We start from the raw sequence: 13,254 nt of genomic DNA, 5'->3' as shown, positions 1-13,254 counted from the left end.
TTTCATTTAATAAAACCAAATAAACCTTTTTGAAAGCGTTCATTATGCCCCTAGATCTTCATAAATTTCAAGTGCACAAATCGAACCCGTACTAAAATGATGCACCACTCATTGAGTTTGCGTTCCAGTAGCAGATAAGTCGACGTTTTGTAGACAGGCGCCATTCATTGGCGATACGTGCACGGTTCAAATCAAAAACCAGACCATGCCAATTGATATGGGAAAACAGAACGGAAAAGCCAGAATCGCAAACTTTCTAAATAAGATTAGTTCACAGATTAACTATAACTGGATTTGAGTTCCGCGGTATAATGTATAACTTGAATAAATACAAAATAATGATCAGATAAAACATGTAAAATATTGAATTTAAAAAAAACATACTAATTCATATCAAAACAATAATGTCAATGAATCAGAAAAGAATGTTATTTTACTTGATTGATTAGTTGACAAAAAAAACGTCAAAACAAACCAGTCAATGATGATTTTGAAATACTAGGTGAATGACTTGACAAAAAAAGCCCAAAATTAAATAATTGATCATAAAATTAGGCCAATGATAGTTGTATTTGAAGCTTAATTTTCTAAAATTGCTTAAATCTTTAATCAGGGCGCAATATAAACAATATTGCTGAAAATTTGAATTATTTATTTAAAGAACATTGTATAACATTTATTTTTGTATTTTTGATTAACTCTTTTTGATTTTTGGCAAATTTTGAATGTTGATCACAAAATCGGAAAAAAAAACTTAAAATATCAGGTAAAAACCTGATATAAATTCATTGATATTTAGCTGTAAAATATTATGAAGCATTTTGTGATACTTCTTACTTATTTTTTTAATTTGGTTTGAAATGTGAAGCTAAGTATTAGCCTCACATTTCTTGAAGACGTTTAAAGCCATTTAAAAAACAAGGCTCGTTTTTCAAATTATATTTTTTTATATTTTTGATTTTGTCTTTGACAAAGATGTTGATTTGGATGAAGAATACACAAAAAATGAAACACGAAAAAATAATTTTGCTGATTTTGAAAATCACATTTTGTGAAGGAGCTATTACACTATGAAGCATTTTGTAATATTTTTTGCTTATTTTTGTAAATTTGTCTTGAAGTTTAGTATTTGCACATTTTTTATAGCAGGACCTTTTAAAATGTAAAGCAAAGTTTTCAAATCAAATTTTTTTTTGAATGAGGACTGCACAAAAAAAGATACACGATTTTTTTTTTTAGTTTCAGATGGGCAATTAAAAAAAGCTCAAAACACTTGACTTTAATTTATAATGTAAAATCAAATTTGAAATAAAACGTACTAAAGTAATTTTTTTAATATTTTTCTGGGGACATTCTATATTTTCAGAAAATTTTAGAATACGCAACTTTTCAAAAAAAAAAATCGGAAAAAGCAAAAAAAAAACTTGACTTTTTTCTAAAATGTTTGTTCAATTAAAAAAAAAGAAAAATTTTGGTAACAAGCAAAATTTCCTGCAAAATTTTACTTTTAAGATCTTGGTTGATATGGTCTTTTTATGAAAATGTTGTGAAATTTGCTGATTTTTCCAATAAATTTTTTAATAAAAAATGTAAATAACAAACCATTGCCTCAACATTTGAATGCAAAATGTGTTTATTTATTTTACACTAGTTAAGTTGTTTTGCAATCATAAGTTCAAAAAAAAAGTCAGATTTGACGATAACAAAAAAAAACAGCAAAAAAAACGTTTTGTTGCCCTCTGGGTTTTCAAGCTGGGAGGTGCATAGTCTCGAAATTTTGATGAACAAATTGTTTCAAAATGCATTTTTCACCAGCCCGGTTGTTTACCAATCTTAAAATTTAAAAAAAAGAGATTTCGTCAAAAAAAAATCGCAACAACATAGAAAATGTTGCGGTACTGTATTTATAGGAATTTCACAAAAAAAATAATATTTTGAAGTGAGTAATAAGCACATTTTTAAATTATAATCGAAAATTAATGACAAAAAGTGTTTTAAAAATTCAGCTTTTTTTTGGCAAACGGAAGGCACAAAAATGGCAGAATCGCAACCAGATGCCCATCCAAACAACTTCCAAATTTAATTCCCTCTTTGTCTTTCCGTCTGATGTGACCGTTAGGCGGCGAATAAAATAAAAACAAATCACCACATTTCCAAACATCGCATCGCGTTTGCAGTAAATAAACCTAGCTTAGTCGTCCTCCTCCCCCTGCTCCTTCTGGGTGAATCTTCTTTCGCAAACGACGCACGACTCTACACATGGCTTAAGCCGCTCAAACGCGGGTATTCTAGGCGCGGCGTCGACGTCTTCGTCGTCGTCGTCGCCGATTGTCGGTGGGCGGACGGACAGGATCAGCGCGAATTTTCCGCAAACCGAACCGACTACTCCAGACAGTTTCAGCCGGAGTCGGAGTTTGAACCGCGTACTTAGCTGTACGCACTCCGCGCGCGCCTACTGCGGTCGTCCCGGGATAAAGCCAACGACTTTAGTTGCTCCCAACTCGCCTACTAGATCGCGCGCGCACACGCTTGCGACAATTTTTAGTGAGCCCTTAAACTTAAGGTGACACCCGGTTGGAAGTTTATGTTTCGCAAAGGATTAGGTTAGAAATTGGTTCAAGGCTTTTCGAACGTGAAGTGAAAATTGGGAAAGTGAAAGAATTCGAGTTAATCTGAGTGGATTATGATGAAAACGAAAAACCGCACCCACACGTGAACCGGCTTAGCTTTGCGCTCCCTCTCATTAGCCAGTGCGCTCAGCAGTGAGTGAAAAAATGTCGTGTATTCTGGCTGCAGAGCGAAAAGAAAAAAAATCTCGCGAAAAACTCAACTGCATCCGACTGTGTGAATGTGTGTGTGACGTTGGATTTACCTATTTGGCTTAGCTCCAAGTTGCAATTTAAAGTGGGCAATGCTATTTTTACGGTGTACTGTGCGTTTCCATACATTAGTTAGGACCGTTTCTAATGCTGCTATCCGTTATTTTAGGTGTGGGAGTTGATGCTGTCAAGCTGGGTGACGTTTTCGGCTGACTGTTTGTCGTTAACATTCCAACGCCCAAGGCTCCAAAAAAGTTGGAACGGTAACTTCAACTCGCTGGTTCTCGGGCATAACTCAACCAATCAAGATGATTCTTCTTTCCAGTGATTTGTTAGGATGTCTAGATGATTCTAGAACTTTAAAGAACTTAATTTAATCAAATCTGTCATTTTTGCGATTAAAAACATCGTTCCAACTTTTTTTTTCGCGTGTAAAAAAAAATCGCCGAAAATTCCGCGGAGGCAGTCATTTTAAAAAAGGTGGAACGATGTTTTCGGTCGCAGAAATTACAGATTTGTTCAAATCAAGTTCTGCAAAATTTTAGGATCATCTAGACATTCCTACAAATCACTTGAAACAAGAATCGTCCCGATTGGTTGAGTTTTGCCCGAGAACCAGCGAGTTGAAGTTACCGTTCCACCTTTTTTGGGAGGCTTGGGCGTCCGTGTAAGTTGGACATGCGTTGGGCGTTCCAGTGTTAATTGGATATGTTGTGGAATTAGACCAGACTAATGGTGACTAATGGTTAACGAAATAGACAGATATTTTATTATAATTTTGTAAGTTAAATTCTAGCTTGGCTACAAATCATCACAAATATTTTGTCTTTTGATTTTATCTTAATATTTAATGTTTATATAAAAACTTGTTAATGCCATGCAAAACATCTGCATCTGCAACCACCGAACGATTATTAACTAATTAACAAAACATGGTTACCTTCAACTGGGGCGAATTGGGACAGCAGTTTAACCATGTTGGAGCACAATATTTTGATTTTATTGATTTGTTTCGGCATTGAAGGCAACGAAATGGCTGATGAACTTGCTAGATAAGGCTCATCAAACTTCTTCGTGGGTCCTGAGCCGTTCCATGGTATCTCGAAAAGTGTCGTGAAGGACGAAATAACTAATTGGTTAATCAATCGAACATAAAGCACAATGCGTCTCCAGAAAAATGCATTGGGAACTCATTTCGATTTTCATTTCGATGGAGAAGATGGATACTTTTAGTTCGAATGTTACGTGATTGATCCCGAGACCTTCAAATCGGCAAATAAAACTTTCATTTGATTTCTAATTCAGCTATGTTTTTAAAACGTTTTAGTATTTTTCAATAATAGCTCAACAAATCACATTTCTTTTGAAATGTGGCGAGCTAAAATTGATTTACTTGTTCCGGAGATTTACTTTTTTATGCGAAAATTGTTTTAGAAAATTTTTCCATCGATTCCTTAGGTTCAAAAAAGCCATTCAATGATGCAACATTGATGTCTCCAAAAGAAATTTGGAAGCTGTCTGTCAATAAAACGCACTACAGCCATCCCACATATTCGGAACACCCACAAATTCGGAACACTTTTGTGATAATTTGTCAATACCATGCCAAATGCAGCTTTTTTGTCGACCCTACTAATTTTAGGACCTTCATTTGGACATTCTCATGCTATTTCACTAGTAAAAGTAGTACTTTGTGAGCAAAAAACTTCATTTCAAGACTTTTGTATCCAGAGCAGTAAAACACTGCCTCCAAATTGCCTGTTCCATAATTGTGGAACGTTATTGTGCCTCCCACAATTGTGGAACACCTGAATTTAACTGATATTTTCACAAAAAAAGTTATCGGAACATTCATAAAGCATCACTAAGATTGCGTATCATTGGTTTCAGTGTGTGCAGTCATTCTTTTGTTACAAATATGTACTCCTGGAGAGATCCAAAGTTTGTTTACATCCGTAAGAAAAAAAAAGTGTTCAGAATTTGTAGATTTCAATGGTCAATGTGTTTCTTGAAAAAAAATTATATAAAACGTAAAAAATACCGTCGGTCAATACATCAATCAAAAGATCTCAAAAAAAGTTTCCACATGAAGATTTTTTATTTCTTTTTCTTTTTTGAATAAATATTCAAAATAATCCTTTTAAAATTAAACAGACAGTTGGAAATGTATAAATAGCAAAAGCTAATGCAAAAAGCATTTAAGTTTAAATAAAGATGTTATTGTCATTATTAAAGTCTGTATTATACAAAAAAACCTACCCAAATCCGGCCTTTAAAATTCCACGAAGAAAGTCAAAAATCGTTACAACAAGGGAAAATTCGTACAGTTACCAGCCTTATTTATGTCAGACGTTTAGTTTAGGATTTTTTTTTAAAGTAGAGATAGAAAGATGCTTAATTTAGCAGAAAAAAAAATCATTTTTGAATGTAAAATTGATTCGTGAATCAAGAAGCACTGATGTATTTTTTTCATAAAATGCTCCGTTTTTGAGGTTAAGCCATTTTAAGCTAAAGTTTTCATAAAAAAAATATATATATTTTTTTTAAATAGTACCCTCTTGAACCATTTCTGAAATTTGGTTGTAAAGTTTGAGAAAATTCTCTACAATTTCATTTTTTAGATTGAGCCTATTTTTTCAAATGTAAGTCATAACAATACACCCAAAGTTAAAGAACGAGGGGATAGTCCTCACGAAAAGAAACGTGGGGAAAGTGCTATTTTGCGAGAGTATAGTCCTCTCGCGTGATCATTCGTTCATTGGAACAGTTCACCCTATTGAGTGGCTTATATGGACAAATGACCGCCACTTTGTCACCGAACCATGGTGGCCCATATGGCAAAAGCACGGTTCAACATGCCGGAAGTCTCGGGTTCGTGTCACGGTGCCGGTACTTTTTTTTTATTTGATAGATGAGCTTTTTATGAAGATGAACCCATGAGTAAAGTACTCTCGGTAATTTCGGGATTTATTCTCTCAGTCCGCACACAGTACCATTTTACTACCGAATCGTGCTCTTTATTCTCTCGTATGCCGATGCCCAGTTGTGGGTGTAGTTATATCATCTATTGAGAATTGAGGGCCAAATTATAGCACTTATAAAATAATCCTAATTTTATTACACTGACTTTAGCAATTATGTTCTCTTATGCTCTGTCATAAGTCTCTAAAAGTGGTGACAATCGTTTATCTTTTAATCGTTCTTTCTTCAGTTTGAATAAAACGCTTAATTTGGTTTTTACTATTCTATTTCAAGCTATTTACTACAAACAAGCATTCAAACTCTCTCCACTCCAGTATTGAATTACAATTTCAAGATATCTTTATGGTATCTCTGAATAATGCGAAATATGATTTCTAGATAAAGCAAGATTCGCGAATTTGATTAGCAGCTGATTTTTTTAAGTTTAAGTGGTGGCTTCAAAAAACTTCACACATAAGCCACCGCGTACTGCATCTCAACCCCGTTCGCCACAATCGTCCCGACATCCTGAATCCCATGGTCCTGGTTCTCGTGCCGCTCCAGCTCCGCCGATTGTCGGAAGTCCTGCTTGCAGAACTCGCACCGGAACGGGGCTTCCCGGGTCCGTCCGTGGCCACTGACCATGTGCGCCACCAGCTGCTGATGCCGCACAAAGGCACTCTTGCAGATGCGACATTTGTGCGGTTTCTCCCCCGTGTGGGCGGCCATTTCGTGCCGTTTCCGGTCCGTTCCGTGCGAAAAGCCCATCTGGCAGTACTGGCACCGGAATGGGCGTTCTCCGGTGTGGCGTCGGTTGTGGATTTTTAGTTGGTTTTTGAGGCGGAAGGTTTCTGGGCAGGTTTCGCATTTGTATGGTTTGAGGTCCAGGTGGTAGACTTGGTGGATCTTGAGTTGGCTTTTGTGCGCGAAGGATTTTGGACAGTTTGGGCACTGGTGGCGATGTTTGTCCACGTGGAATCTTCGTTTGTGTCTTTGGAGCATTGGGTATGAGTGGAAGGATTCACTACACTCGTTGCAGGGAAATGGATTAATGCCTTTGTGTTTGTTTTCATGAGCTTGCAGCAAGGACAGAGCTTTGAAGACCTTTCCACAGGTTGAGCAGACTAAACCTTTTACTGATGGAGGAGTGTCTTGTTTGGCGAGTCTATGCTTGATCAACGCATTTTTCGTTGAGAAGGAATTGAGACACACTTGGCAGACATGATCGTCCGACTCTCGTGTGGATTTGTTGATACTGCGAAGTGGTCCATGATACTCTTGGGCGTGTTCAACGAGATGCTCTTGAGTCGGGAAGGTTTCTGGGCAACATCGAATGCAACAAGGGTAATCTTTCACCGCTCGGCTACTCTTGCGATCGTGCTTGATCAAGTGGGTCTGTAGTCGTGCATTGGATCGAAATATCGCCTGGCACTCCAAACACTCGTACAAAACTCGCGAATAACGACGCTTCGTGTGTCTTTGCAATCTACCGTTGGTGGAGAACATTGCATAGCAAATATCGCACTGAAGCATTCCAGTTTTCAACTCTGTCGACTCCGGTCTGTGATCATTCTCGGAGTGCTGTATCAACGATGCTTCGTCGGAGAACATTTCATTGCACTCACAACAGCACACGCCGTCAACGTCAATTACTTTGTAATGAACGTCTTTTTGAAATTCTGATGAAGATTGCTCGCTGTCAGTTTCGTCTGCTGACTCTGAAGGCGTTTCTGGTGTTTTATACTCCTGGACGACTTCTTCGGCTATGATTTCCTCTTCTATTATACTTTCTTCATCAATTATACTCTCTTCTTCAATTATACTCTCAGGTAATTCTTCCACGTTTTGAGACTCTTCCAAATTTCTTTCATCTACCTTTCTACATGATTCGTCATACTGCCTCCTTAGCAGGTAACAACCTTCCAGCCGCGTCAAACACGGTCCACACATCCACGGAGAATATCCGTCCTGTTCCGACACCTAAAAGCAAACAGCAAACTCATTACATCAAGCACCCTCGCCAAAAAGGGTATGCTAATGAGCAACTTACCAGCACGCTGAAGCAATCGATAATCATGTTGGCCACCACCTCGTCCAAAGCTTCTCTTTCGGTAAAAATCGACACCATATCCGTGCCCGGTTCCGATTCCATGAGGCATATTCGACAAACTTTAACACTTCCACTCATTTTGAGACCCAATCCCGGACTAACTTATCCTAAACCCAACTTTTGGTCACACCGAGAAAAAGTGTCCGTGTGTGTGTTTTTCTGCTCCAGAGAGTCTCAAACCTGAGTTGGGGTGACCGAACTGACTAAAAATAAACAGAGAAACGACACGGCAGAACTAGACCGGCGATGGATGATGGCGAAAAGAGACGCCAAAAACTGTCAAAGCAAAGGCAAAAAAAGTTACAGCTGAACACTCTCAGGCCAACAAAGTTGATATGGGAAAAAACATACCGAGGGGGAGTGCGAGAGAGATGCTGTGAGCACGCGTTAATATTTAATCGATATTAGGGAGTGCTACCCTTGGTAGAGAGCGAAATTTAGGGTGGATGTTTGTGTAGAATTGGAAAATGTTACGTATAATTATGTCATATTAAGCAAAAGTTGATATCACTACTTTTAGTTCGAATTAACCTTTTTACATGACTGTCGATTTATTTGAAAAAAAACATTTCTAGGCATTACAAAAACTTACTTACTTCCACAAAAATAGTGTTTAGTTTTGATTACCGTTGCGAAAAATCTTCAATAACATTCCAATTAGAAATTGTCTTGACGAAGGCTAAAACGCGTTTTTTTAGAATGCTTTATTTGGCATAATGATAAAATTTCCAACTATAGTCAGAACGAGTTACCTTCAAAAACTTCTTATAAGATATTGAATTTGTGTTAAATATGCTTTAATTCTAACTACAGTACTTGTTCGGTAACTGGCTGAGACCGTAGTACATCGTAATAACATCTTAAGTATAAATTACACATACTGCAAGGAATTGGGGAAAAGCAATTGATAGAGGTTTGGCAATACCTTTAAATGTATCCATTGAAACTAAAACCTTTGCTGTAAAGCCTGATGCAAAAAAAAATCATTTAATTTTCAATGTTGAGCAGTTTTTATTTGGATAAAACCAGGTTCATGCTTTCAATATTAGTCAAGGCACAAAACCCGAAAATAGCGATGCAAGAAGCAAATCGTGTAACAGGCCAGTTTTTTATGGATCTAGACTGAATCGACCCTCCTGAATCCGAATCTGCCTGTTGATTTTCCCGATTCTCAAAGGGAACCGAGATATTCAAGATGGCGTCCAATATGGCGGCTGAATGGAAAAATCACAATAAAAGGATTTTTAAGTTCAATCAACTACTCAAATTTAACTAAATTAAGGTCGCTGAACTCGAATATGATCCCTAGAATACTCCAAAGTACTCAGGGAATGTGCAATCCAAGATGGCGGCCAATATGGCGAAGTTAGAATATTGGAAATGTTTATACAGAAATGTAACAGGCTATCAACAGGTCAAATTTAACTAATTTGGGGTCGCTGAACTCCAATATGACCCCTAGAATACTCCGAAGTACTCAGGGAATGTGCAATCCAAGATGGCGGCCAATATGGCGAAGTTAGAATATTGGAAATGTTTATACAGAAATGTAACAGGCTATCAACAGGTCAAATTTAACTAATTTGGGGTCGCTGAACTCCAATATGACCCCTAGAATACTCCGAAGTACTCAGGGAATGTGCAATCCAAGATGGCGGCCAATATGGCGAAGTTAGAATATTGGAAATGTTTATACAGAAATGTAACAGGCTATCAACAGGTCAAATTTAACTAATTTGGGGTCGCTGAACTCAAATATGATCCCTAGAATACTCCAAAGTACTCAGGGAATGTGCAATCCAAGATGGCGGCCAATATGGCGAAGTTAGAATATTGGAAATGTTTATACAGAAATGTAACAGGCTATCAACAGGTCAAATTTAACTAATTTGGGGTCGCTGAACTCCAATATGACCCCTAGAATACTCCGAAGTACTCAGGGAATGTGCAATCCAAGATGGCGGCCAATATGGCGAAGTTAGAATATTGAAAATGTTTATACAGAAATGTAACAGGCTATCAACAGGTCAAATTTAACTAATTTGGGGTCGCTGAACTCCAATATGACCCCTAGAATACTCCGAAGTACTCAGGGAATGTGCAATCCAAGATGGCGGCCAATATGGCGAAGTTAGAATATTGGAAATGTTTATACAGAAATGTAACAGGCTATCAACAGGTCAAATTTAACTAATTTGGGGTCGCTGAACTCCAATATGACCCTAGAATACTCCGAAGTACTCAGGGAATGTGCAATCCAAGATGGCGGCCAATATGGCGAAGTTAGAATATTGAAAATGTTTATACAGAAATGTAACAGGCTATCAACAGGTCAAATTTAACTAATTTGGGGTCGCTGAACTCCAATATGACCCCTAGAATACTCCGAAGTACTCAGGGAATGTGCAATCCAAGATGGCGGCCAATATGGCGAAGTTAGAATATTGGAAATGTTTATACAGAAATGTAACAGGCTATCAACAGGTCAAATTTAACTAATTTGGGGTCGCTGAACTCCAATATGACTCTAGAATACTCGAAGTACTCAGGGAATGTGCAATCCAAGATGGCGGCCAATATGGCGAAGTTAGAATATTGAAAATGTTTATACAGAAATGTAACAGGCTATCAACAGGTCAAATTTAACTAATTTGGGGTCGCTGAACTCCAATATGACCCTAGAATACTCCGAAGTACTCAGGGAATGCAAGATGGCGGCCAATATGGCGAAGTTAGAATATTGGAAATGTTTATACAGAAATGTAACAGGCTATCAACAGGTCAAATTTAACTAATTTGGGGTCGCTGAACTCCAATATGACCCCTAGAATACTCCGAAGTACTCAGGGAATGTGCAATCCAAGATGGCGGCCAATATGGCGAAGTTAGAATATTGGAAATGTTTATACAGAAATGTAACAGGCTATCAACAGGTCAAATTTAACTAATTTGGGGTCGCTGAACTCCAATATGACCCCTAGAATACTCCGAAGTACTCAGGGAATGTGCAATCCAAGATGGCGGCCAATATGGCGAAGTTAGAATATTGGAAATGTTTATACAGAAATGTAACAGGCTATCAACAGGTCAAATTTAACTAATTTGGGGTCGCTGAACTCAAATATGATCCCTAGAATACTCCAAAGTACTCAGGGAATGTGCAATCCAAGATGGCGGCCAATATGGCGAAGTTAGAATATTGGAAATGTTTATACAGAAATGTAACAGGCTATCAACAGGTCAAATTTAACTAATTTGGGGTCGCTGAACTCAATATGACCCTAGAATACCGAAGTACTCAGAATGTGCAATCCAAGATGGCGGCCAATATGGCGAAGTTAGAATATTGAAAATGTTTATACAGAAATGTAACAGGCTATCAACAGGTCAAATTTAACTAATTTGGGGTCGCTGAACTCCAATATGACCCCTAGAATCCGAAGTACTCAGGAATGTGCAATCCGGCGGCCAATATGGCGAAGTTAGAATATTGGAAATGTTTATACAGAAATGTAACAGGCTATCAACAGGTGAAATTTAACTAATTTGGGGTCGCTGAACTCCAATATGACCCCAGAAGTACTCAGGAATGTGCAATCCAAGATGGCGGCCAATATGGCGAAGTTAGAATATTGAAAATGTTTATACAGAAATGTAACAGGCTATCAACAGGTCAAATTTAACTAATTTGGGGTCGCTGAACTCAATATGACCCCCAGTACTCGTGCAATCCAAGATGGCGGCCAATATGGCGAAGTTAGAATATTGAAATGTTTATACAGAAATGTAACAGGCTATCAACAGGTCAAATTTAACTAATTTGGGGTCGCTGAACTCAATATGACCCCTAGAATACTCGAAGTACTCAGGAATGTGCAATCAAGATGGCGGCCAATATGGCGAAGTTAGAATATTGGAAATGTTTATACAGAAATGTAACAGGCTATCAACAGGTCAAATTTAACTAATTTGGGGTCGCTGAACTCCAATATGACCCCTAGAATACTCCAAAGTACTCAGGGAATATGCAATCCAATATGGCGGCCAATATGGCGAAGTTAGAATATTGGAAATGTTTATACAGAAGTGTAACAGGCAATCAACAGGTCAAATTTAACTAATTTAGGGACGCTGAACTCAAATATGATCCCAAAAATACTCCAAAGTACTCAGAGAATGTGCAATCCAAGATGGCGGCCAAAATGGCGAAGTTAGAATATTGGAAATGTTTATACAGAAATGAACAGGCCATCAACAGGTCAAATTTAACTAATTTGGGGTCGCTGAACTCAAATATGATCCCAAAAATACTCCAAAGTACTCAGAGAATGTGCAATCCAAGATGGCGGCCAAAATGGCGAAGTTAGAATATTGGAAATGTTTGTACAGAAACGTAACAGGCTATCAACAGGTCAAATTTAATTAATTTGGAGTCGCTGAATTCGAATATGACCCCTAGGATACTTCCCTGAGTACTTTGGAGTATTTTTGGGATCATATTTGAGTTCAGCGACCCCAAATTAGTTAAATTTGACCTGTTGATTGCCTGTTACATTTCTGTATAAACATTTCCAATATTCTAACTTCGCCATATTGGCCGCCATCTTGGATTGCACATTCCCTGAGTACTTTGGAGTATTTTAGGGGTCATATTGGAGTTCAGCGACCCCAAATTAGTTAAATTTGACCTGTTGATAGCCTGTTACATTTCTGTATTAATATTTCCAATATTCTAGCTTCGCCATATTGGCCTTCATTTTGGATTGCACATTTCCTGAGTACTTTGGAGTATTTTTGGGATCATATTTGAGTTCAGCGACCCCAAATTAGTTAAATTTGACCTGTTGATTGCCTGTTACATTTCTGTATAAACATTTCCAATATTCTAACATCGCCATATTGGCCGCCATCTTGGGTTGCACATTCCCTGAGTACTTCGGAGTATTCTAGGGGTCATATTGGAGTTCAGCGACCCCAAATTAGTTAAATTTGACCTGTTGATAGCCTGTTACATTTCTGTATTAATATTTCCAATATTCTAGCTTCGCCATATTGGCCTTCATTTTGGATTGCACATTTCCTGAGTACTTTGGAGTATTTTTGGGATCATATTTGAGTTCAGCGACCCCAAATTAGTTAAATTTGACCTGTTGATTGCCTGTTACATTTCTGTATAAACATTCTAATACTCTAACTTCGCCATTTTGGCCGCCATCTTGGATTGCACATTCCCTGAGTACTTCGGAGTATTCTAGGGGTCATATTGGAGTTCAGCGACCCCAAATTAGTTAAATTTGACCTGTTGATAGCCTGTTACATTTCTGTATAAACATTTCCAATATTCTAACTTCGCCATATTGGCCG

General features: G+C 37.7%; 2 protein-coding genes across 3 annotated transcripts in view; one reads left to right on the top strand and one right to left on the bottom strand.

Moving 5' to 3' along the window:
• The window catches only part of LOC6034535 (trichohyalin), a 41,545-nt gene that overhangs the window by 7,440 nt on the left and 20,851 nt on the right, over positions 1-13,254 (top strand). The window lies entirely within an intron of this gene.
• LOC6034532 (zinc finger protein 260) lies at positions 6,049-8,189 on the bottom strand. Its single transcript, XM_001844780.2, has 2 exons — positions 7,831-8,189; positions 6,049-7,760 (listed from the first exon to the last, which is right to left on the bottom strand). The coding sequence occupies exons 1-2, from the start codon at positions 7,966-7,968 to the stop codon at positions 6,249-6,251; spliced, it is 1,650 nt and encodes a 549-aa protein (XP_001844832.2). The 5' UTR covers positions 7,969-8,189; the 3' UTR covers positions 6,049-6,248.

Source organism: Culex quinquefasciatus, chromosome 2, assembly GCF_015732765.1.
Source record: "Culex quinquefasciatus strain JHB chromosome 2, VPISU_Cqui_1.0_pri_paternal, whole genome shotgun sequence".
NCBI classification, from domain to species: Eukaryota; Metazoa; Arthropoda; class Insecta; order Diptera; family Culicidae; genus Culex; species Culex quinquefasciatus.
This window is presented reverse-complemented; position numbering and strand designations above follow the sequence as displayed.

Excerpts from the sequence above, each read along its gene's own strand:
- LOC6034532 (XM_001844780.2), bottom strand. The coding sequence starts at position 7,968 with ATGAGTGGAAGTGTTAAAGTTTGTCGAATATGCCTCATGGAATCGGAA. Across the intron at positions 7,761-7,830 it reads TCGATTGCTTCAGCGTGCTG|GTGTCGGAACAGGACGGATA; the intron begins GTAAGTTGCTCA and ends GTTTGCTTTTAG.